The 25,746-nt window shown below is 40.1% G+C and overlaps 1 protein-coding gene across 7 annotated transcripts in view; it reads right to left on the reverse strand.

Moving 5' to 3' along the window:
* Positions 1 to 25,746, reverse strand: part of DGKI (diacylglycerol kinase iota) — a 207,621-nt gene that overhangs the window by 93,282 nt on the left and 88,593 nt on the right. For 4 of the 7 annotated variants that reach the window (XM_068142174.1, XM_068142173.1, XM_068142170.1 and 1 more), the window contains exons 7-15: positions 21,603 to 21,674; positions 20,961 to 21,077; positions 14,184 to 14,258; positions 12,986 to 13,081; positions 10,736 to 10,818; positions 9,440 to 9,500; positions 4,135 to 4,248; positions 3,452 to 3,589; positions 2,262 to 2,340 (exon numbers count right to left, since the gene is read on the reverse strand). In XM_068142174.1, coding sequence (XP_067998275.1) covers positions 2,262 to 2,340; positions 3,452 to 3,589; positions 4,135 to 4,248; positions 9,440 to 9,500; positions 10,736 to 10,818; positions 12,986 to 13,081; positions 14,184 to 14,258; positions 20,961 to 21,077; positions 21,603 to 21,674 — 835 coding nt within the window. Of the gene's footprint in view, positions 1 to 2,261; positions 2,341 to 3,451; positions 3,590 to 4,134; positions 4,249 to 9,439; positions 9,501 to 10,735; positions 10,819 to 12,985; positions 13,082 to 14,183; positions 14,259 to 14,558; positions 14,655 to 20,960; positions 21,078 to 21,602; positions 21,675 to 25,746 lie in introns of all 7 variants that reach the window. The other 3 variants (XM_068142168.1, XM_068142169.1, XM_068142171.1) reach the window with 2 other exon arrangements.

Below are 25,746 nucleotides of genomic sequence, written 5' to 3' on the forward strand. Positions count from 1 at the left end.
TGGCACTAAGTGCCTCATCCAGTCTTTTCTTGAAGATCTCCAGGGACAGTGACTCTACCACCTCCCTGGGCAGCCCATTCCAATGGCCAATCACTCCCTCTGTATAGAACTTCTTCCTAATATGCATCCTGAACCTCCCTGGGCACAACTTGAGACTGTGACCCCTCATTGTGTTGCTGGTTGCCTGGGAGAACAGACTGACCCCATCTGGCTACAACCTCCCTTCAGGTACCTGTAGAGAGCAATGAAGCATCCCCTGAGCCTCCTCTTCTCCAGGCTAAACAACCCCAGCTCCCTCAGCCTCTCCTCACAGGGCTTGTGTTCCAGGCCCCTCACCAGTTTCATCACCCTTCTCTGGACACATTCCAGTACCTCAACATCTCTCTGGAATTGAGGGGCCCAGAACTGGACACAGTACTCAAGGTGTGGCCTCACCAGTTCTGAGTACAGGGGAAGAATAGCCTCCCTTGTCCTGCTGGCCACACTATTCCTGATACAGGCCAGGATGCCCTTGACTCTCCTGGCCACCTGGGCACACTGCTGGCTCATGTTCAAATGAGATCAAAATTTAATTTGCACTCTGACTCATAGAATAGTTTTTGTTGGAAAGCACATGTGTAGATCATCTAATCCAACTACCTGCAATAAGCAGAGGCATCTTCAACTAGATGGGGTTGCTCAGAGACCCATCCAACCTGACCTTGAATGTTTCCAGAAATGGGGATTCTACCACCTTTGTGGGCAACCTGGTCCAGTGTTTCATCATCCTCATGATAAAAAAAACTTCTTACTAATATCAAGTCTAAGTCTACCCTCTTTCAACTGAAAACCATTACCCCTTGCCCTATCACATCAGGCCCTAAAAAGTTCATCCCCATGTTTCTTATAAGCCCCCTTCAAGTACTGAAAGGCTGTAGAACTTCAAGTCCACACGAAAAACAAGAGAACCCACACACCAGCAACACCTCCAAGGCTATAAGCTTTTCTCTCCCAAACTGCATAGGACTCTCTTTGTGTATTTTAGCAAGGAAGACATCAACAGTAATGACTTGTAAGAGCAGTGATTTACTATGAAAAGCTCTCCTGGCCACACACACCCACTCACCAACATGCTGCTTCCTTTGCCAAGTATTTTTTCATCCATGTAAATTTTTTAGAACTGACATCTCTGCAATAACATCTATTCTTCTTAGGGCTTCATAACTTCATTATTAAGTAATGCCTCCATTAAGTGAGAAAGCAGTCATGCATGTCATCTATACAATATAGTCACAGTCACATTAACAATGTATAATGATATGCATTGATTAAAAAAATGCATACAGCTGTCATCTTTTCATTCCTGTGCCCTTTTGTGGCCCTTCATTATTATTCTTACAGCTTGAAGCAGTCTTAAACATTGTAAAATATGCATTAGCTCATTCCATCATGTATCCTGCTCTTTATTTAGCCTGGCACTAGAGTGCTATCTTTTCATCTTGAAATGACACTCTGACAGTATAAAAGTGAAGATGAGCAAGGCTGTAATTCACAAAAAAGTACCTGCACATGAAACTGAAATGATCAAAAGCTGAACACAGACAATCAAATAAAGTTTGTTTATACAAGCATGCTTTTCCAAACCGTATAAATAGAACAGTTCCCATCAGTCCATAAGCCCACCTGTTAAGCCACATTTAGATCTGTATGGAGTAGCATAACTGCCATTGGCAAGGGAACAAACAAGATGCTACAACAGCTTAAGTTCCTGAAAATTCTGTGGACATTAAAAGATTTCACTTGCACTGGGTCTGTACCAAGTCCAATGATATTATGCTATACCTATACATAGGTTACAGCTGTTCAGACTGAAAACACAATTATCCTCCTGCTACTGCCAGTGTCTTGCAGCTTTTCTTCTCCCTCCACCTCCACACTTCCACCTGACTTGCATTAGTGGATTTTTTTTTCCTGCTCTTACTCTGACACTTCTGTATCACATAAACTTCCTTTATATATTTATGTCCTTGCTAGTATCTCCTTTAGAAGAGCAAAATCTTTGAGAAGCTCCCCTTTTAACCATTTTAATTCAATGAATCTTTCCTTGTTATTTTTTCATTTTTAAATCACTAAGCCCTTGGAACCTCATGATACAATCACTTTCTTCCTACTTGTGGGTCTCTTGGGCTTTTATGTTCAATCCAGTTCTATTTGTAATTTTTCTCTTTTTTTTTTTTTAAATGCCCATTCCCAAAACTAAGAAAATTCAAAGTTCCTATTACCTCTAGACTCGTGGAACTCCAGTGTCACATGTGCATCGAATCCAAGGCTGAAGTAATTATTGAAGACATTAAGAGGAAGCTGCAATTGGATAATAAAAAGTCATGTAAAAATAACTTGAATGATGCATCCCATGACACAGGAATTAACTACTTTGAACCTAGCATCTCATGAAAATCCATGAAGATGAAAGTAGAAAAGTATCAGGGCACTGTATACAGAAGGTTGCTCCAAAGTTTAGTAATAGCTTAAGGAAGATGAGATACAAAAGCCCAAAGAACACAAACAGATCTACAGTGCTTTATGATTACATACATATGTTTGTAAACATACCAAAAGGTTCTTTATGTTTTCATAGAGATTTCCTGTGATGCTGCACCACTTAACATGTCAATGCAGAACATTTCCTAATTGCTGGCACTTCAAGCTCAGCATGGTGAATGAAATGTAAGCTGTGTTCTTCCTGCTTCACATATAACCAGGAGCAACGCAACTCCCAAACAAGAAGCCCTAATTCTATTGAAGATGTATGAGGCACACATCTGTCATCATCTTCATTATATGTGCCCAACAGGGCTGTACAGAGAGAACTGTGGCATCCAATAGATAAACATGAAACTATAAATGAGGAGGGAAACAGTTCACAGAATCTTCTTTTTAAATTATTTTCATTACAACACTTTCAATTACTCTAAATTACAAACTATAATGAGATCCCCTCACTTGAAAATGTTCCTGTTCATCCTCAAGATACACTAATGGACATTATATGGAAACCTCCCACAAAAAATACATTACACTTTGTTATAAAGTAGGCAAGAGTTGGCATCCACCAGCAAAATACTGAAGAATAAAAAGTTACATCTTTTTTTTTTAGTTTTCTCTAATTCTGGAATGGATACTAGTCAGTGTTGCTTCTCCTACAGCTCCAGATTAATTAGAGGAAAATAACAATGGTCTTTCACATAAAATGCTAGGAACTTTTTTTCCTCCAGGATTTAGCTCTTGAGATGTGTTCTCAAAGTCTGGGAGTTACAAACAACAATATATGATTAAAAACAAAAAGAAAGAGATGCAGCACTTTAGAGATGCAATTAAAAAGTTTTAGAGTTTTTCTATTCATGCCATTTATGGTGCTGCAAAGATGCTCTGAAGCATCCTATAACCTCCCTGGGAATAAGAAGGCTCTAACCTTGCGTGCTCCATCCTCCAGCTCATCTTGTGGCAAATCAGGGTTGCGCTCAACCTGGAGATTCCAGCGGTCCAGTTGGACAATTGTTCCATCTTCTACATGGCACAGGATCTTGGACACTGGCTCATCTGTGTAGCCCTGAGAGCAAAATATCACCAGGTTATCAACCATGGATAGTGAAAGCAAAGCAAATTACTGACCAGTTACCTGGCAGACCTCCCTCCTTTCACACAGGCCTAAAATATCAGATCAAACATTCCTAAGAAGATATTGCTATATAGAGCATTTCAACAAGCTGTTGGCTAAGGTACACAAGTCTTTGAGCCGGCAAAACGTAAGTGTAAGGAGAGAAACTCAAAGTATATTTGCCTTGCTTAGAGTAGTCAAAGATAAATACAGAGAAATAAAGTTTAAAGTGTGTTTAACTTGCAAGTCTGCATATACTTTTCTTTAGTTGACCTGAAATATCAGACAAATATATCTATGTACACTTTAAATACAACTTCATTGATAATAATTCAAGATCCCAGACTAGAAATGGAACCAAATTTTGTCTAACTGAAACAGACCTTGGACACGACCCTGCCTGCTGTTTTAGCCAAAATGAAGTTTCTGGCCCACACAACTGAATCAGAGTAGCAACTTGAGAGGCCACATCTAAAGATACCCCAGTCAGTGCTTACCCCACCCCAGTTGAGGGTGCGGGCAAGGTCATTCCCAGTGCCAAGGGGAAGGACAGCCACAGGAGGTGGGGGACTGAGTTGCAGCTCATCGAGGATAGACAGGATCCAGCCCACCTATAGGATGGAAAATGCAGAGAAGTGTTAGTCAGGAAGAATAAAAAGGAAGGAAAAAAGGAAAAAGGCTCATTAGGATCACATTATCACGTGAAATAGAAAGGAGAAGGAAAATTTAGGATAGTAAATTTTAACTGTACAACTGCAAATGAAGTTTCACCTTTTGGAGAACAGGTAGAGCAGTTTTCACACAGCTTCTGTGCAAGCAGAAGCAATGGGATGAAAACACTGGCTATTGGTAACCACACAGAGAGATACTGAGAAAAGGGAGCACATAAGTTGCTTTTCTTTAAGCAGAAAATGGAAACACCTAAGATTAGACCTGCATAAGGCTGTGCCCACGTGGCCAAGAAAGCCAATGGCATCCAGTGGTCTTCCGTTCCCCAAACAAGAGACCTGAGTGCTGAAGTATTTCATCCAAGTGCAAAGCACAAGATGTATATAATACAAATGCATCCTATTCATATGTATAGAAACACATGCATATAAATATATACAAAAAAAGACTTAAAGACTAGAATAGAAGACAAACTCTAATGATCAGGGTTGAAGTCTTGGAATTGGAATAATTAATCTAGGTCTTGTGTATCATACGCTATTTGTTATTTCAGAGAATTACTTCTCTCTCCTGTCCCTATTCTGTACAACATAAAACTTTCAAATAGAAATCTAGCCAGAAGAAACAAATTACTATAAAATATATGGGGTTTATTAAATAGTAATTTCCAAGGGGGGAAAGAATTGTTACTGAAGGTGTTATCAAACTTTTTATGACTGGAATTCTTGCCATAAGAGAATCATAGAATCATTGAATTGCTTAGGCTGGAAAAGACCTTTAAAATCACCAAGTCAAAACATCATCCAATTCTACCAAGTCTGCTGCTAAACCACGTCTCCATGCACCACATCTAAATGTCTTTTAAATACTTCCAGGGATGATGATGCAACCACTTCCCTGGGCAGCACATTCTGATGCTTGACAACCCTTTCAGTGAAGATTTTTTTTTTTCTAATTTCCAATATAAACCTTTCCTGGCACAACTTGAGGTCACATCCTTTCATCTTGTCACTTGCTACTTGGTAGAACAGACCAATTCTCACTCCCCTACAACCTCCTTTTAGGTAATTGTATAGAGTGATAAGGTCTGACCTCAGCTTCCTTTCCTCCAGACTAAACTCTAGTTCCCTTAGCCCTCAGAGGCCTTGCTCTTTAGACCCTTCACCAGCTTTATTGTCCTGCTTTGGATCCACTCCAGGACTTCAATGTTTTTCTTGTAGTAAGGGGTCCAAAACTGAACACAGTTCAGGTGTGGCTTCACCCGTGCCAAGCAGAAGGGGATATTCACCTCTCTAGAGCTGCAGCCACACTCTGATACAGACCAGGCTGCTGTTTGCCTTCTTGGCCACCTGAGCAGTCAGCTGACTTACATTCAGCCATCTGTCAGCCAACACCCCCATGGCTTTTTCCACCAGGCAGCTTTCCAGCCACTCTTCTCCAAGCCTGTAGCATTGCATAGGCTTGTGGCTCAAGTAGAGGACCTGGCACTTGGCCTTGTTAAAACTCATGCAACTGGCCTCAGCTCATCAATCCAGTCTGTATATGTTCCTCTGTAAAACCTTCCTACCCTCAAGCAAACCAACACTCCTGTCTCACTTGGCATCATCTATAAACTTATAAACAGGGCCTTCAATCCCTTTGTCCAGATCACCAATAAAGATATTGAAGAGAGTTCACACCAATACTGACCACCGGGGAGCACCCCTTGTGACCAGAAGCCAACTGGATTTAACTCTGTTCATCACAACTCTTTGGGTCCAATCATCTTGCCAGTTTTTAACCCAACAAAGCATATATACATCCATGCCATGAGCAGCCAAATTTCTCTGAGAGGATGCTGTGGGACACAGTGTCAAAGGTTTTACTAACGCCCAGATAAACAACATCCGCAGCATTCCCTCATCCACTAAGCAGGTTGCCTTGCCATAAAAGGAGATCAGATTAATGATCTAGGCAGCACCTGCCTGTCATAAACCCATGACAAATCAGTCTGATCACAGGTTGCCCTTCACATACTGCATAATGGCACTCAGAATTATCTGCCCCATAACCTTCCCCAGTACTGAGGTCAGACTGACAGGTCTGTAGTTCCCTGGATCCTCCTCCTTCCAGTCCTTTCTGTAGCTGGACATCACAGTTGTTAATATCCAGTCAACTGGGACCTCCCCAGTCAGCCAGGATTGTAGATAAATGGTCTTCTTCCCCACCTGCTAGTGTTTCAGGACATGGGAATGGTCTGAACTCTTCTGCCCATCAGGGCTGTAAAGAGGACTATTCCTCTATTCCTTAAACTGCTTCTCACCTTCTCAGGTTGGACTCGATGATCCTTGAGGCCAGTTCCAGCCTTAGTTATACTGTGATACTGAAAAGAACATTTATAATCACAGTCTTGAACAGAAGCTGTGATGTATTTGTTTTAAACCACTGCCAGTGTTTAAAGATGCAACCTTTACTGGAAGTAAAGGCTTTTAAATAGGACAGGAAAATGAAATCCTGACCCTTGTTGGACAAGATCATTCCTCCCTCAACTAATATTACTATGACTTCAAACAGACTTTTGACCAAAACTGGGATGATACCAAGGCTTCATGAAAGGCACTGAGCATAACATGGGCCTTGGGAACAACAGCTGGTATTTGAAGGGCTGCAGTAAGAATGGTCTGATACAGTAACCACCTTGATATTCTAGAATATACTAGGTATGCTTGGTATTCTAGTACATGCCTTTCTTCAAGTCTCAAATTACAAACTTGATTTTGTATAAACATTATTTATCAATTATTTATCATAACCAATTGTCCAATTATCAAATCATTCATCTGGGAAGTAATCTCATATTAGAGCTCATTGTCTGTTAACAGTCATCTGAATCACAAACTCTCATGAGCTAAAGGTTCTTAGGCATAGCACAGGCACCATGGTAGCACAAAGGGGAGTCCTTAAGGGATTTTCAAAGGTAAGTAACCTTCTATTCTTCTGTATTGATAATGGGAGACATAGTAAAGACTCTTCATAACTTCACTAGGGCCAGGACTTCTTAAAGTGTTCGCTTTCATTGATATTGACTTTATATCTGTGCCTTAGCCTCCCACTGGTACAAGTAACTTTTGCAAGTGCTTTTAACTGATAAACAGAAATTTCAAATGATTAATTTATAAATACAACATTGCTATTTAGCTTCAATTCATTTCCAAACCTTGCACATTAGTTTTACAATCAAGGATGACACAGACTATCATTTCCCTGTACACAGAAAGCTCCTGACTGCTTTGAAAACCGAGCTTTCCATTTAAGCCCTGGAATGGAGCAGCAAGCAGCGACGATGGAAAATTTACAGTAAGTTCTGAATCACCTCAATAATGCAAGATAACATCTGGTCTCATTGAATATTCACAAAGTCCATTTGAGCCAGATTTTTCATTTCTAGAAGTAATGGCTTCGGGAATAAGTAGATACTAATTTGCTTCAAATTGAACAGCAGCAGAGCGCTGCTCATACTACTGAGAAGGTGCTGCCACCTGTCGCTTGCGCTGCTCAGTAAAGGGAAAAGCAGAATCACACGTCGTGGTATTCATTTCTATTTTAATACTTTAGGGTAAAATCTCCCCAGCCCCTCTGTTAAAACACTGGCTTGCTCAGATGAAAGACTTTCAGAATCACATTGGAACACTTTTTTTTTTGCAGTTTATACCTCCTACTAAACCAAAGCATTGTACATTTCTGAAGGAAAGTTCAGAATAATATCTTATTTCCCCAGTCACCAGCAAAACAGTAGACTAATCAAGTTTTTTCATTAATCTTGCAACCCCACAACTAGGGGTTTAAAAGTACCCACAAAAGCTGAACATCAAGTTCCCCCAGAAATTCAAACAGAGATGGGTTAAGGGTGGGAGTTCACCTCAAAAATAAATAAGTAAAATAATAATTCATCCCCATGACCCAAACATCTACACATATCTGTTGGGGCCAATCACTTCACCTTTCAAGCAATAATGCATTTTTCTTACCATAGTTTATGTTACAACTATTATCAATTATGTGTTTGGGGAACTGAGCTTCACAGACAAACACATTTGGATAACTGACCATTAAAGCACTCAGAAGCATAGACTATGATTTATGATATTCCTAAGTACTGGAAAGAGTAATGCAGTTGTAATATCTCCATTACCACTCACAGCTTTCAGACCTTGAACTGCAGAGGCTGTCTTCTTCTTAAGGTGCTTAAAGCCTTTGAAGATCTGAACCTGACTGCTTATCCATAAAACACAGAAATCCAGTAGTAAAGAAAAATACTGAATCTGGATCTGCCGGATCCCAGGCTTTGTGGAGGAAAAAAATCACAGAATCATAGAATTGTAGGGATTGGAAGGGACCTCTGGAGATCATTGAATGCAACCCCGCTCCCAAAGCAGAATCACCTAAGGTAGGTTACACAGGAACGCACCCAGAAAAGTCTTGAGAGTCTGTAGGGAAGAAAACTTCACAACCTCTCCGGGCAGCCTGTTACAGTGCCCTATCACACTTACAGTATACAAGTTTTCCCTCATGTGGAAGTGAAACTTCCTGTGTTACAGTTTGCATCCATTGCCCCTTGTCCTTTCTCAGGACACTATTGAAAAATAGACTGGCCCCTTCTTTGTACCCACACTTCAGATATTTTTAAACATTAATAAAATCTCCTCTGTCATCTCTTTTCCAGACTAAACAGCCCTAGGTTTCTCAGCCTTAATCACTTTATTTAGGCACATAGGAAACCTTATTTGACTGTACTAAGACATCATGAAGATAATAGCAGGAAGGAGGAGAAATTAAGATTTAATGACTGCCAGACACTGACTTAACCTGCTAGACCCTCAGCAGGGCCATCTGTGTAAACAGTGACAGGAAGCCAGCAAAGTTAGTCTTCATGAGGTTTTTAAGGTGTACCAAAACTTTATGCATAAAACACATAGGACCTTGGACACTACACAGTCAAGGATGCACAGAAAATTAAAAAGTCAGTGAGTGGTCTTCACAAACATAAGGTGCATTATCTGGCTCTGCTGGCATTGCAAGGTGGGAAACCCACAACTGTGAGGACTTTCATCACTTGGCCAATGGCCATGGAGCTGACAGGCACTGATCACTTACCGTCCCATCCCCACCGCAGGCCAGGATCCGCAGGTTTGGCACTTTTCTGTACAGCTCCAGCCTAGTCAGTGGAGGGAAAAGTTAAAAAAAAAGGGAGAAAACTCAGAACAATAATGCAGGCAGTTTGAATACATTTTGCAAAGTGACAGTTTAACTACTGCTTATTGTATTTTAAAATATTTATTACTGAAGATGTGAGTGGAGGCAGAAAAAATAAAATCATTTTAAAAAATAATAATGTCAGTGTTACCAAAAGCATTGGCAGTGAGGAGGCATCAATTCTGACAGCCACAGGCAGCATCAGCCCCAACCCTGTGGCTAATATCACATACACTTCATCTCCACATACACACAAAACCATTAGGATATGAAGTGGAGTCTTCCTCTGTGATTAGACAGCACTTCCTGAGAATTATTTAATCAGTTTAGCACATTCCTGTGCTAAATCTAAAAACACAAATTTGCATGTTCCCTCTTAAAAATGACAAAATCTTATGCTAAAGCAAACAAATATAAATATTAAGGTTTTCAAAGAAAATTTAGTCCTACTTATTGGCATTTGTTGAGTCAGTATTCCTGAGGCACGTACAACATGACAAATTCTTCAGCTGGAAACTTTTTCTCAACACCACTCAAGGCAAGACTATCTAATAGAGTTCTTTCTCTAAACATTTAAGATACCAATACCTAAAGAGTGCCTGTTGAAGACCTTCTCCTTCAGTTGCATGAAAGAGAGGCATAAAGAAATTTGTCTTAACGGAGGTAGGTACATTCACATGTAGGGAGCTGAGTGATCAGGGGATTTAATCCTCCTTTGACTCCATTACATAGTTCTGAAAACTGTATCTGTACCTTAAACATTCTATTAATTATGATTGGGGAGGTGTGAGGGGGATCTTGGTTGCCTTGAATAGCAGATTTTTATACAGGTAAATGTTTGATTTTACATTATTACTATATCTTTGTGCTGCCTAGCTTGTGAAAGTACCACTGAATAGAAGGTTAAGTGAAGTAAGTGTCCTCATCTCAAATAATAGAAGCATAGAATGGTTGGAGGGGAGAATAAGCTCTTTAAAGACAGGTGCTCCCTCCTGTGGGAGGGGCTTACACTTCAGCTCATGCCCAGGTAAGCTATGTTAGGTATTCAGCAAGCAGAGATAGCTGCATGCTGTTGTTGTGTATGGAAATCTGGAGGCAGCCTCACCCCATAAAGCTCAACCATTAAGGAATAGCCAAGCATTGGGATAAACAGCAGGTCTGCTGCTGGTCCACAGTGGTGAAGGCTTGAGAACTTACGCATCTCTTGGCCCTTCCTGAGAAAGATCAAATACTTGGCGTGGATTCAAATACCACATAAACATTTGGAGAACCTTGGTGCCCTGGAAAGAAAGAAAAAAATTAATCAAAGGAAGGGAATTTAGTGTGACCATTTGAGGCTGTGCCTTTAAGAAAGGGACAGTGCTGGAACACTCTGGGTGAATGTTTTGGTATCAAAATGAAAACATGATATTCTAAATTAATTTCATTGGTAGAATGCAACTTTAAGTTTTAGTTCAGTTGGAATTCTCAGTTCCTCTCTGCTCTCCCTTTCCAGCCTGTCTGCTTCTGAGCAACTAGCTGGAATGATCTTGAGTAACAGATAAGCACTAATTCTGCATGCGCTTGGAGGCCTAATAAGAATTTTCTTCCTTAATAACTGCCTTTTCTCTCTCTAACCCTTTTTGGGAGAAAAGGGAGGTAGGGGGAGAGAGGGGGGTACAGGGCAGGAACCCTCCTCTGTCCAGAGGAGGGAGTTTTGTTCCTGTATTTTTCTTTGCTGTATATTTCTGTATATATATTGTAAATACTGTATATATTGTGTATATACAACCTGCATCCCATATTGCTTGTAAATATAGTTTTGTTTCTCCGACTAAGCTAGCTGTGGTGCCTTTCTGTTGTGGGGGAGGGAGAGCTAGGCCTTCTCTCAAACCACCACATTTAGGAATAGTTTAATGATTATTAGAAATAATAGTGTTGGTTATTCATTATATTTGGACTGTTTCTCTGTTTTCTGTTTTATAAAACAAAGAATAATACAAAGTAGAAAGTGGCACAGCAGGTGACTGCTCTATAGGATAGCAACGCACTGGTCCAGACAGGGTGCACATGCATACATGTAGCCTAAATTTAACAACATAGCTAATGGCTCATAAGAGCAGGCATTTGGGGATAGACCAAATGTTCAACTCCCACAGCCACCTGTTCTGCCTCTTGCCACATGCAAAAAGAAACTTCTGTTATCCTGCATGACCCTCAGCCATCCATGACAGCAAGAGGTTGAACAAGATTGTGGGTAAAGCAGCGATACAGCTTTGACCACCGCCACCGTGAACGCTCATAACTGTAGCCTTTTACCATCTAATGAAAGGTGCTCTCTCTATAGGCTGCAGTGGCCCTAATGCTCCCTCCCTCAGCTGCAGTGTGGCCAGTCCACAATTCATTCCTTTATGTTCTGCCCAGATGCAAAGTGGCAGGATGTCTTACTAGCAGAAGAGGGCTAAGAAACCCATGGGGCAAGCTTGTACCCCAAGTGTTTAAAAAATGCCTTTCAAACATGGCCTGTGGGTGCAAGTCAGGAAACTTCAGCTGAGGGTTGGCTTTTCTGTATGGCACCTTGCCCTAAGTGGGGAACCAAGAATAGCAAAGTGCCTAGAAAAAGGTATTAAGAGCAGAGAAACTAAACAGGTAGGTAATATTTTAGTCTATTTCGAGTTTGTAGAAGTCTTCAGCCAGGTAAAGGTACACAGGACCTCAGTAACCTCCAGGATTTTTCTCTTCCAAATCTATCCTTCAGTCCATATAAACTTCAAATATCCACAATATCCTGATCAAGGAGTTTTGCAGTTGAACTACACTCAGAGGGAACAAAATTCTTTGTTTTCAATCAGTCTTAGCAGTTTCATTTAATCTTCCCCAATTCCTCTGACAGAGGAGATAGTGAGCAAGGGCTAACCTATTTTCCATGCACTATAGGCCTCTGTTGTATCTTACATTGATCTTTCATTTTCATCTAGAAGGCCCTATTCCAAGAGCCCTAAGAGAGGTCTTATGCACGTTAGTCACTGGAACTTGGTTCTATGTGGTACAGTGCAAGACTGGTGGGGGTTTTTTAAATGCCATAGGAATGTTTCATTTCACATTTGCTAACTTCACTAGGCTTTCCTTGTATAATTAAGCCACTTGTGGATAAAAGCAATGTCTAAGACTTCATTGTCAATCTAAATTGTCTACAAAAATATTAAACATTCTGAAAAGCTCCAGACTATCATTTTGCATTGCTTTCAAGATTCTGAAGCTAGAAATACAACTGCTCAGATATTCGCGTATCCATTACATCCATCCAATTTCACTGTAGTGGAAAGGGCATTCAGCAGCCAGGACTTCTGAAGAGTGCAGTTCAGGCATAGTGTTCCTCCTCTCTGACTGGACAAGAACTAGTGTCATCTGCAGAAACCCTGTTGTTAAACTAAAACTTTGTGATCTGGATGCATATGATGTTCTTACCTGATTTCCTCCACTTTTTGGATTGACAAAAACCAGCAGTGGTTTCATGAGTGGAGAGGAGATCGGCTTTATCACAAATGGCCGACCTTTGTTATCCTGAGAAAAAGAAGCAAGAGAGTTTTCTACAAGCTGTGTACATTTCCATGGTGTAACAGGCGCAGGAGACCCAACCTATCTCTGACAAAACTACCTCAGGTGGTGAAAACAGTACAGCCATGTAAATAGGGAAAGGGGATGGTGTGTGGAGGAAAATCAATTAATGCCAGCACAAAATTATTTCACAGTTTTATTCAATGTTATTTCCCAAAGCAACAATTATTCACACAAAGCAAATCATGTCTCAAATAAAGTGCTTTTTCTAATAAAAACAATTTTCAGATGGAAAATAGAATGAGACAAAACAGTTATTTCATTGATTCCATCCAAGAGGCAAGCTGTATCAGCACTTCTTTGCAGACAATCTGCTCTTGAATTAGAAAACTATTGGCCTCCTATTCCCTACCCCTACAGAACACCAGTGTGCCCAGTAGTGAGTGCACTCATCTGGACTGTGGTAGACACAGATTCAAGTTTCTGGTTTGCAGTTCTCCCACCACTCAAGCAAGGACCTTAACCAAAGCCCTATTTATGCAGAAGTGAGTCTTCCCTCACCCATCCTGTGAAGACATTCCTCATCTATGTAATTAATTCATTAAGCTGGGCCTAGAAACAAGGTCTTCTGTAAGCTATGTGGTAAATCAAACCATCAAAACATTTATCTGTTTCTCTTACTCTGTGGCTTCGTGTCAATTTTGACACAAGTGGCATATTTCCAATATGAGATCTCCTTAGGGAGACAGTCCTAAATTGAACCAAACTATCCGTGAATTCAGTATGGATTTCACACCCCCAGTTTCACACCCCTGCTCTGCCTAGTGGAAAAAAAGGGTCTGAGCTGAGCCTCTTACATCCCAAGGGTACAATGTGCCATTAGGCTGGAGTTTGGTATGCTTTTTCTTTAAAAACAAACAAACAAAAAATCTATTCAAATAAAATTTCTTTACAAGTTTTATCAAATCTGATCTTTTCTCACAACAAATCCAATAATGTGGAAAATAGATATTAAACAATAAAAAAAATGAAAAAAGGTTAAACTTGAAGTCTGCACTTAGATATTCAAAAGAAAGGATTCTGGTTTCTAAAGCACTTCAATACCTACTTCATTGCCTCTTTTACTGGCTTTTCTTTTAAAAGACGTCCTCTTCTTTCGCCTTGTTGAAGTCTTTAATGAGTTCTACATCAAAAGAAAAAAGAATACATGAAAAGCAAAACAAAATTTAGAAGACAGGCCCAGACAGAGCCCCTTTACGAAGCTCTTCCATGCATGTCCACTTGGAGAATGATAAGAGTATCTGGCACATGCTCAAGTTTTAAATTACATGCGCTGCATGCTTTACACTTCCACACCACCGTTTATGGAGAAAGCCACACATGGAGACCAGACTGGTGCTTTGGAACTGGAAACTTTCCCACGCTGTGAGGGGGGAAAAAGATCAGATGCTCCCATAGACTCACATAACACCACATGTTGTACCTGCCAACCCTCCCAATAGGGGTAGGAGACGCCCGTTTCCCCTTCGGGGCTCCAGTCTCCTGCCCAATCAGGCTCGTCTCCTGGTATGGAGACCACCTGCATAAAGATGTAATAAAAAACATGATAAATGAGATATTTTTCATGTTTTTTGGTGTTCTTCTTTTAGGAAAGAAAACAACAAGTTTTAGCTCTGGCAACCATTATGACTCAACATAACGTAGGCCACCATGGCGTATGATGCTGGCACTGTGGAGTCAGCTCCAGCCTATCAAGAATCTTGTGTAATTATCTGCTAAGGAACAAATTGCATTGTTAACATTTAAGGATTTGAGTGAAAGGGTTGTTTGTGGGGTTTTTGTTTGCTTTGTTTTTAAGTAACAATATCACGTAACAACACAGAATAAAATCCATAATGTCTGTATTTTTGCAGAATCTATTAAAATAGAACTTCCATCAAAGCTATTCCCCAGGCATACAGTAGCCTGCTCAGTGATTCTGAACCAAAAAGTACTCTCAAGTAATAAAAACAGTCCAAGAAATGGAATTCTATCTCTTTTTTAAGTTATTTTAATTCAGTAGCTGACATATCTGCAGGAAACACTAACCCTTTCCATATGATTGAAATGTTGTATTTTAGGAAATATTGTACATGTTTTCTCACTATTTTAACTTCTAGTCTAACCTTCATTAATTTCTAATCTAGCCTTCACCAGGAAATAAAGTAACAAGGGGAACTGATTTACTTCTTATTCTGGCTTCAAGTGGAAGCAACATCCATTCAGCTCATCCAAAATTTCATTTCTGTTCTGACCTTATTCAAAAGTGTACCACTAGTGAAGTAGTCAATGACCAGAGGTCATCAAATCTGTAAGCACTGATGTCTGTTCTTAATTCTGCTTGCTAAATGCCTTTCATATGAATAGCTATTGAATTCTGTTTATTACCTAACAACAGCTTCCAGAATTTGAAAACATCAGTACCATACACCAAATGTGGAAGTGTGTTTCCACATCTCTGAGAACTTAACACCATTATCTAATTCATATATCTAAAGGTTTGGTCCTTTTTCACACAGAGCATGAGAAGCCTATTGTAAAGCACAAGGCCCTAAGATTTTTGTCACCTCTCAACATACATTGTGATCCCAAATATAGTCATGCCTTCTGCTTACTGAAAATACTGAAGACAAGACAGCTCTGCAGAACATTTACAGGACATTTGCCCTTTCAGAACAGATTTTGAGAAACCAGCTAAAGAAGTGTTTGTACTCTTCCCTACTCTGACAAGAGATGATCTTTAAAGCATAATAAACCATACAGACCGTACTGACCAAGTGCAATGGCAATACTATCTGCATTGTCTTTCATTGCCCTACCTCAGTAATCAGATTGCTAGTAGACAAAAGACTTTTATCAACAGACAGATACGGAACCTTACTCCTAGTGCTGCCTCCCATGAGGGCCTTAGCCTAGTTCCTCAGCTGCTCTCTCATGAAGTATTCTCCCTGGAGTGGAGTAAAATACAGCGAAGAGAGAGGAGATCTAGTCCATGCTCAGTCTTGCCAGCACCCTGCTGAAAGGTCATGAGAGTATCAAGTTCTGTTTCCCATGCTTCATTCTGTTCAGGTATAAAATTCAGTATATTTCTCTTGTTGATAAGGTGCCATGAATTCTGCTTGAAAATATTATTCTGTAATTGAGGTTAGGTGCTGTACTAGACAAATACTCAACTATACCTCTGGAAGAACTGTGCTTGTTATTCTATCCTCACAATGGAGGGACCTATGCCCAGTGAAGCTGTTCTGTAGAGGACACAGTTTAGAAAAATCCTGACTGATTTTGACAAGGTAATTTAAAGGATGTTTAAATGTTGTTGCCATTGAATCACATTATAATGTATTCATTTTCTAGCCTATGGTAGAGGTCAAAAGAGGCATACAGCTATATCAGACAAAAAACTTTTAATCTAACCCTCCATTCATGATTATAAGAATTTTCTTTTCCACACTCAAAAAGGCACTAAAATATGCTACTTTACAACTATGTTATTTTACTTTTCTTTTTAAACATGCCTACAACCATAGGGTTAAGAAAAACTAAAGCTTTGCTGTAACAATTGCAACTGCATGTCCATAGCAGAAGAAAAGCAAAAAAGCTGCTTAAACTTATCTCTTTGCAAACATGCAGAAGAATAACAGCCAAGAGTAACCAGCAGCCTTTGCACATTGAAGGAAGGAAATGGATGGATACCACCTTGTCCACGCAACAAGGTGATGAATATTTCCTAAGTGCATATTGTTATGCAGTGTAGTATCCAGTAGTAAAGCATACCTTTAAATGGGTACCATATGTAAATCCTAACTTGCATCTAGAGAGTAAACCTCTTTGTGGATGTTGGTTTGTCCATCTTCAAAAAGATTTTGGTATTATTGAATTATCAACATAGTTCTCAGTAAGTTTAGCTAGCTAAACAGAAGTTCTTCCCATACGATGTACAGGGTGGTGTGAGGGCCACAGACTACCTCAAAGAAATCCAAAGGACCCTGCCAAACTTTATAACATTTCAGCCTTAATTTCCAAAGCTTTTAGAGCATCAGGCTTCAAATGACTAAAATAATTACAAGCTTCTTTGAAGGTCAATCTTGACCATCTTCTGGTCATTCACAAGACACCATCAGACAAGTCATCTGCATTCAGCAATTGAGGAAATAAATAATGCCAGAAATGTAAATATTCACTAGAATTCTTTCAAGACCCTCAAAGGAGGAGAAGAATATGCCATTTTTACTCACCTTGAACAGAAAAAAAACCCTTGGAATTTTATAGTTACTGCCTTTGCCTTCCCACACAGAAGACAGGCTGGCTCAGTAAATCCATCAACCACATCCTCCTTATTTACATTTTCCCACAAAATAAATATACAGCAAGTCCATTCCTGGACCTAACACCAGGGCTACCAAACCATACCTATAACAAAATGGCACCAGTCAACAGGAGTGACCTACTTTCACAAACTAGGAGATGGAATTGATTTAAATCCCAGGAAATCAGAGCTAGTATCAAAGCGCTGCTAACGCAGTACAGAAACACTGGAAATCAGTAAAGAAGTTACAGAAGTTCACGTTACGAATAACATGGAAAAGGTATTGGGAATTTTCCATTCATGTAAATGGTCATTACATACAGGGCTACCACCAATCCCAAAGCTATTTGAACCATTCTGAATATTCATCTTCTTGCAATCAATTGCTTGCAAGAAGCAAAACCTCCCCATTTAAAATATAGGTTGTCAGCAGAGATTTGTCCTTAACCGTTTACACCATGATGCTTCACTACCACAACATTGCTGGTAATCAGAGGGGGAGTGTGCTCTTTAGTCAAGCCATTTGAAAGGTGGTGAGCCATGTTGTACAGAATAAGCATGGAAAACCATTTTTGTAGCAATAAAAATAAAATTAAACATCAGAGCAAGATTTCACTACAAAAAGCCATCTTATTTGCTTAAAAGGAACAACCAACAAACAGATGAAGGCATCACTAGAACCAATTTCATGTAAGTAGATAATTCAGTCCAGAAGTTGCCTGTGACCAATATAACTAATTAATTAGAGTTGAGGAAATATTTCATAAGCAAAAAGGCTTCTAGCCAAATTTATTCTGATTGTGGAATATGCAAAAAAACCCAAAACACCACCAAAACAAAAAACCCAGATTGCTGGCTATGGATTTATTTACTGTCTCAATTTACAGAATTTGTCAATGTTGTGTCTGTGCTCTGTGGATTGAATGTAGTGAATATTTCACAATATTTACAGAGCACTCACATAGGGTAAAGAGTGTCATGATAAACAAAAGTAGAGCTGGCCAGAAACAACAGGAGAGGAGAAAATATTTGTTATTTTCTTAAGTAGGAAATAAGAAAACAAGATTTCTGACAAAAATCTGAAAGATGCATCAGTATTTCCTTCAGCAGTAAGGATGCATTCCCCAGAACTGATTCTGTGATGGATGCTGTTAAGAAGTTTCATGGAAAAATGCCCATTGTTTGTGCTAAATGTCATTTTCATGTGTCTAATGCTTCATGTAGCAGTTTGGGCTGGGTGCCCTCTGCTACGTGGGGTGCTTCTTGTGTCCAGAGGTCCAGCCCAGTGGGCAGACACAGGAAACTAGGTATTTCCTACCATAATTCTCTGCACCATTATAAGATCCAGGGCAGGGTCTGGCACGTCCTCCTTCTTCCCCTCGCTGTCACCCGGTAACTGGGGGAAATGCCTCCTGGCCATGGGCCTGGCCAAGCCCAAGGCCACAGGGGGATGAGCCATCTCAGATCTGGCCAGCTGAGACTAGCTTAGCAGTGGCAGGGGTTGGGGAGGAAGAAGGAGCACTGGGGGTCCTGGGTGTATCCTCGGGCAGGGATGGGATGTTCCTGTGTTTGCTTTGGGATCTCTTTTGTCACTGCGCTTCTGGCTCTCTGTAAACATTCATCACTTTCCATTTAAACTTTCCATCACTTTTGCAATCCATTATTTCTGCCTGTGGTGGGGAGGGGATCTGCCTCAACCCATTACACTTCAATTACTCAAGATATGGTTTTTGCATACTAGTGACCAAGAACTTCAAGATTCAATGGAAAGGGAATATTGAAGTACTGCCTCTCTGCTCATGAGTCAGGCATACAAAGCTAACAGATATTTATCTTTTAATGTAGCATGAGAAAATCTATTTTAAGGCTTTGTCCCATGACTTAGAGTTAACCAGATGAGATTTATTATTTATGCTGTCTTAAAAAAAAAATATAAATCATGGACAAAAAATAATAAAACTCTCTATAAAAACTAAAAATTTAACAAGGGTACCTGTCTTTAGCCTAATACCAAATCAAAAGAAATTTACAAGTGTCAAATATCTTTTTTTTTTTTTTTTAAACCACAAATAAAATTAAATTAAATTAAAATTTGAAAGATGGAAGAAACTTTTGTTGAATAATGTCACGTCAGACATGGATACATCTATCAAATACCACATGTGCTGAAAATAAGCCAAGGAGATTAAGTCTCTGCCAAGGATTCAAACAGATTCTTCAACAACAGAAGAAAGAAGATTTCTCTGGGGGGAGGTTGGAGTAAAACTAACAGAAAAGAAAGAGTGTAGGGGGAAAAAAGTACAAATGCTAAATAGATCAGTTCTCTTTGAGTGGATGTGGATAAGAATCTTACCTACTCTCTCTGGACCTGAAGGAGAAATAGTGGTTTCTTCAGTTGACTTTTTGATAACTCTATATGTATATTTTTGCTCTACATGTACATTTTCCCTTCCACTTGTCTTTAACATCCAGCTTGTTCATGCACAAATGTGACACTGTAGAACTGAAAACTGAGTGCTGTCACAACTCAGACCTTCCAGTTTCTTGGGCTCAGTTTTGACTACAGGCTGAATTTTTTACTTCTTTTTGACAAGAACATGTAGCCAGAAAGTTCAGGGTCACTCCCCAAGGATGGATGTTAAGAACCACACATCACTAATCTATAAAACCAGCATTCTTGATAATGGAGGATAATTACAAGAAAACATGAATGGGAAGTTTCAATATCCCAGCCATTATTCACTTGGAAAAAAAAACAAACAAACAAAAATTTGTTCTACTGCTTCTGAAATAAAACTTATCAGAGTTGGAAGTGCTGGTATATGTTCAGTGTTTGGTTTTCTTTCTTTCAGTTCAACCTGGAGTGAAAACACACCTCCAAAGGAAAAAGTATTTCTTGCACAATATGAATCCCCTCTTAATTTTTGGCCAGCTCTCTTTTGGATGCCTTTTCTCCCTATTGTGCTCACATGTGAATTACATTCTATTGGATATATCACATCCAGTTCAAAATCTTTGAAGTCTAATACTTGTTACCTACAAGCAAATTATCACATGGGCTTACTGCTGGCATTCAGCCAGCAGTGATGTAAATAAGACTTGATTATTTAGATATTCAGAAGGATGCTGGTACAGCCACAACCAGTTCTTCAAATTGAATTCTGCAAAGTTCAGGTGAATGTTTGTGAACAGTTTTTCCCCATATTTCATCAGCTCTATTTAATGAAACATGCTCAGCTGCCTACAACACAGAGGGCTTCTTGCAGTGCACTCACTGAACTCACAGGAACAAATCTGAGCTGATTTGCTCAGAACAAAAGTCATGTGTGCTGCTAATGGTCCCAAACAGGGAAATCTACTGAAAGGTCAAATGAAATGGCAGGAGGATATAGGTTTATAATTGCCATGGATGTATGTTGGGTTTCAGGGAGAGATACAGGGTTGAACAAGCATGCCTTAGTGAAGGAGTACCAAACAGCGAAGCCAGGTTGGGCCTGCACAGCCACAGAGCTTCAGAAACAGACATCAGCATGCAGTTACCTGAGGTTTCTTCACCTTAATGATCCAGGTGGGAGGCACAATGACAGCAGCATGAGCCCCCAGGGAACATGGCTCCTCAATGTGATGTAGCATGAAACAGGTGACTTTGTTATGAAACTGGAAGAGAGGAAAATAGAAGAGTCAATAAGGAGGGCAAGAAAGACAAAGAGACAGCAGGGAGATAAAGAGAAGACTGATGGCACAACAGCTGGAGCAATGTTCCCAACTCTACCATCTTCAAGTCCTTCAAACAACAGACTTTTAGGATCATATATCTAAAGATAATTTTCCCTAACTATGACTTCTGAAAAAAACACCCAACAACAAAACAAAACAATAAAAACATCTAACACAAATAAACAAAACTCCAAAACAAATCCCAAACCCATTCTTCCTCCCCGCCCCTCCCCCCCCCCCCCCCCCAAAAAAAAAAACCCACTAGCAACTATATGGTGCAACAAGACTCTTTTCTTTGAGGGCTCTAATCAGCCATGTGAAGTCACAGTGTCTTTGAGCAAAAGAAATAGAAATGGCAAAACTGAGGGTGATTCACAAAGGGGAGCCATTGAGTGCCAAGAAAAATGAAATTGCTTGCAGTGTGGCCCCTTGAAGTTGCTACCTCTCTCCTTATTATTCACTTACCGCCAGTTTGCACCAGGAACAACTGATGGCCACAATCTCTTTACTATGGAAGGAGAATTTCTGTTGAAAGCCCTAGAATAAAAAAACAAACAAAAAGAAAAAAAGGGGGTGGGGGAATGGGGGGGAGAAGATTTAATTCTTTCTGAGTACAAGAAAATATACGCCTTTATTTCCTGCCAGGTATCTGTGCTTGGCTGAATCCATTCAGTGAAGCAGGGCTGGTGGGGAGTGTGATAAAACAGTGGCAGGATTCATAGAAACAGTTCTTCAACGAGGAAATTTTCACACACATAAAAACATTTCTCAAAAATGTTAATGCTTTTTTAAATGTCACAGTTAGAAATGATGGAAGAAGAATTAGAAATGGAATGTCTATTTTAATTGATTTCTACAGACCTGACAGATTTTGTGTTGAACAAAATATTTTCTCATTGCACTTTTTTTCTCTGCTCTAAATACAAGCAAGAATTTGAGTTTTTCTTTTAAAACACAGTGCAATCAATTGCAAAGCCAGCATGGAAATGTTCTCACTAGGAAATCAGGTTTATTGACTCAGATCAAAATCTTTTTAATAAGCACCAGAAAAGCAAGATGATCTGGTCCAGATTAAATACATCAAATAAAATATGTCTTTACCACTTTAAAAAGAAGAAAAGTACACTATCAGCTGCAAATATGAGACTTTATTCTCCCACAGAAGAGCTTCATTTTGTAGAATGCAATTTCAGCAGACATATCACTTTTCTCTAAATTCTAAAACTGGAAAAGAGCATTGGACCTTCTTGCGTATAACACAGGTAACAAATGGTAATTTACAGCCTAGAAAATTAAGTTCAGTTAAAGCTTATTTTAGCCAGAGACAGAATTTTTGTTGGTTAATGGCTACAGAGATGGAAAGTCCAGAATTTTAAGTAGTTGATCAGTCACCTTTACTGCTTAGATTTCACATTGGCAGTTGCCTGGATCCTCTACTCATTGGCCTCTAGCAGGCCACTCTCTCTACTATGTTAGGTAGCCCGTCACAATCCAGAATTTCCTAATTCAGCCTCACTACCAAATCACAAATTTGTGAAGCAGTTTTCTTTGTGATGAGCTGAGTCTTACCTAAATCTCCTACATTCTAGGCCATGCCCAAGACCCACTGCAAAGAGTTATAATGTGATTTAGTAACATTTAACAGGACATTGCCTCATTGCTTCTATAAGTAAGGTCCTTCTTATCCTAGTTGCTATGAAAAGGAACAAGAAGATGGATCCTTCCGGAACCCAGCACCAGAACAGGGGGACACAGTCTCAAGCTGCGCCAGGGGAGGTTTAGACTCAAGGTGAGGAGGAAGTTCTTCACCGAGCGAGTCATTCGTCATTGGAACGGGTTGCCCAGGGAGGTGGTTGAGTCATTGACCCTGGAGGCATTCAAGAGGAGATTGGACATGGCACTTGGTGCTATGGTCTAGTCATGGGGTCTGTGTTGATAGGTTGGACTCAATGATCCTCGAGGTCCTTTCCAACCTATGTGATACTGTGATACTGTGAAATATGAGCCTTTTAGTGATCAGTACAATGGCGATGTTAAACACAGCAAGGAGGAGAACTAAATGAACAACAAAAAACTCATTCAGAGATGCACTGATCTTAAGTGAGGGACTGAGCTATAACCTTTCCATACATGGTAGCTGAAGACAACCCTATCAACAGTCTGAAGAGGAGTCTCTACCTGTCCACCAACCATACAGAAGTGCACTTTACAGCACCTCTTTCAAGTGTTGTCAGATTATATTCAAACCAGCTTGCTACATGGACAGCACCACCAACTAAGGCCTACTACTAAAGATGCTTGTGTCACCTCTGTCTAGATCTTATTTTTCTAAATCCTTCCCTTAGGCTCAGGTTTCACATTCAGAGAAATTTAAATGAGGAGTTTCTTCCTAATGATGATCATTTACCATACTGTGCTTTAGTAACGGAGCAAGGTCAAATGGCTTCACAAAGACAAGCCACCAGTTACTTCTTGTTGGGCAGATCTAGCCTGCCATTCACTGTGGGCACAAGAACAGAGTGATAGCATGTCTGATATGAGTGGTAGAACAGAGTTCTGATGGTGGACGAAACATGGTTCTCATTCACTCATACTAGTGATTCTTAATGTTTCTCGCAAATCTCACTTTCTTGTCCCAAAGTGTATTAAAACCAAATTATTTCAGCCCCTCATGGGCGTGAAGTGGTTTGTTTTCTTCTGCTTTGAAACAACCAAGGGAGAAATTCTTCTCTCCCAAAACCTTCACTAATAAAACTTAAAATTCAGTACATTAATTCCACAGCCCATCAGTAGTGCATTTGAAACATATGGACCAAGCAGCTTGGCTGGTTCTAGATGGACTGTTTTTCATTTATTCAGTAAGCCATTTGGGGTTTAGGGAGTCATTAGAGAAAACGATAGAGCAATAAAAACATATTAATGATAAGTAGCAATAAAACATGACTTTTCTTCCTCAAATTGCTTTACAAATGGGAGCTAATTCTTCCTATGAATACATGTTTGAAGTAAGACAGCAATTATTTGAATGTTAGCTTTACAAATAAAGGAACTGATAAAATAATGTAGTTTACTGCAGGTCACAGTGAAATTAGATGAAGACTTATCAGATGGAAACACTAGAGCCCTCCACATTACTCCAAAAATCATGTGAGAAGAAAAACTAAACTTCAGTTACCTTGTTCTTGGTTCATGCAAATTCTTCAGCCAGCTGAACATGAGCCAGCAGTGTGCCCAGGTGGGCAAGAGGGCCAATGGCATCCTGACCTGTATCAGGAATAGTGTGGCCAGCAGGAGCAGAGAGGTCATTCTGCCCCTGTACTCAGCACTGATTAGGCCACACCTTGAGTACTGTGTCCTGTTCTGGGCCCCTCAGTTTAGGAAAGATGTCAAGGTGCTTGAATGTCTCCAGAGAAGGGCAACAAGGCTGGTGAGGGGTCTGGAGCCCAAGCCCTATGAAGAGAGGCTGAGGGAGCTGGGGTTGCTTAGCCTGGAGAAGAGGCGGCTTAGGAAAGACCTTATTGCCCTCTATAACTACCTGAAGGGAGTTTGTAGCCAGGCAGAAGTTGGTCTCTTCTCCCAGGCAACCAGTGCCAGAACAAGAGGACACAGTCTCAAGCTGTGCCAGGGGAGGTTTAGGCTGGATGTCAGAATTAAATTCTTCACAGAAAGAGTGATTGGGCATTGGAATGGGCTGCCAGGGGAGATGGTGGAGTCACCATCACTGGAAGTGTTTAAAAAAAAAAACCTGGATGGGGTGCATGGTGCCATTGTTTAGTTGATTAGATGGTGTTGGGTGATAGGTTGGACTTCATGATCTCGAAAGTCTTTTCCAACCTGGTTAATTCTGTAATTCTCTATGTACAAAGTTCCTTGCTGGACTCTTCCCATGTTACTTGATATGAAAGGGCATGACATTTTTATCACATGCCATATTAGAGTCATATAATTGTTAGGGTTGGAAGGGACCTCAAGGATCACCTAGTTCAGACCCCCCTGCCATGGACAGGGACACCTCACACTAGAGCAGGTTGCTCACAGCCACATCCAGCCTGGCCTTAAAAATCTCCAGGGATGGATCTTCTACCATTTCCCTGGACAACCTGATCCAGTGCCTCACCACCCTCATGGTGAAGAATATTGCAGCTGATAGCTGTGGAACTAGATTAATATCCAGTTATAAATTTGATTTTTCTCTGACTTAAGTGTTGTGCAAGAGATGAGAGTCTACTTACTAGCTGACACTAAGAGGGAGTCAAAAGTGTAATACATTGCTAGAGAAAAGAAAATAAACTCTTATGTTAATTTAATTTTGGAATATCTCTCAACAGATTTCAGGGGCTCAGAGTATTCTAGAAGAAAGGTCCTCAGTAGCTAAGGGTTTTTTTTTTTTATCCCTTTTAATGGCTTTTTAGAATACAATGCTTACAATCTATGTAGCAGATCAAATGTGAAATGATCTCACATATTTAAGTATAAGGGCAGAAAGAAAAAGCCTTTCTTTTTCCAGAAGCCTGAAAAAATAGTCTGTCACAATTTTTGCACAGAGGACAGCATTGCAGGAGGGCCATATAGGCGCAGTGTTAGCTTACCAAAGAAAGGAGCTCAAGGA

The sequence above is a fragment of the Melanerpes formicivorus genome, unplaced genomic scaffold, assembly GCF_026170545.1.
Source record: "Melanerpes formicivorus ecotype bairdi unplaced genomic scaffold, bMelFor1.0.p_v2 SCAF_8, whole genome shotgun sequence".
Taxonomy (NCBI): domain Eukaryota; kingdom Metazoa; phylum Chordata; class Aves; order Piciformes; family Picidae; genus Melanerpes; species Melanerpes formicivorus.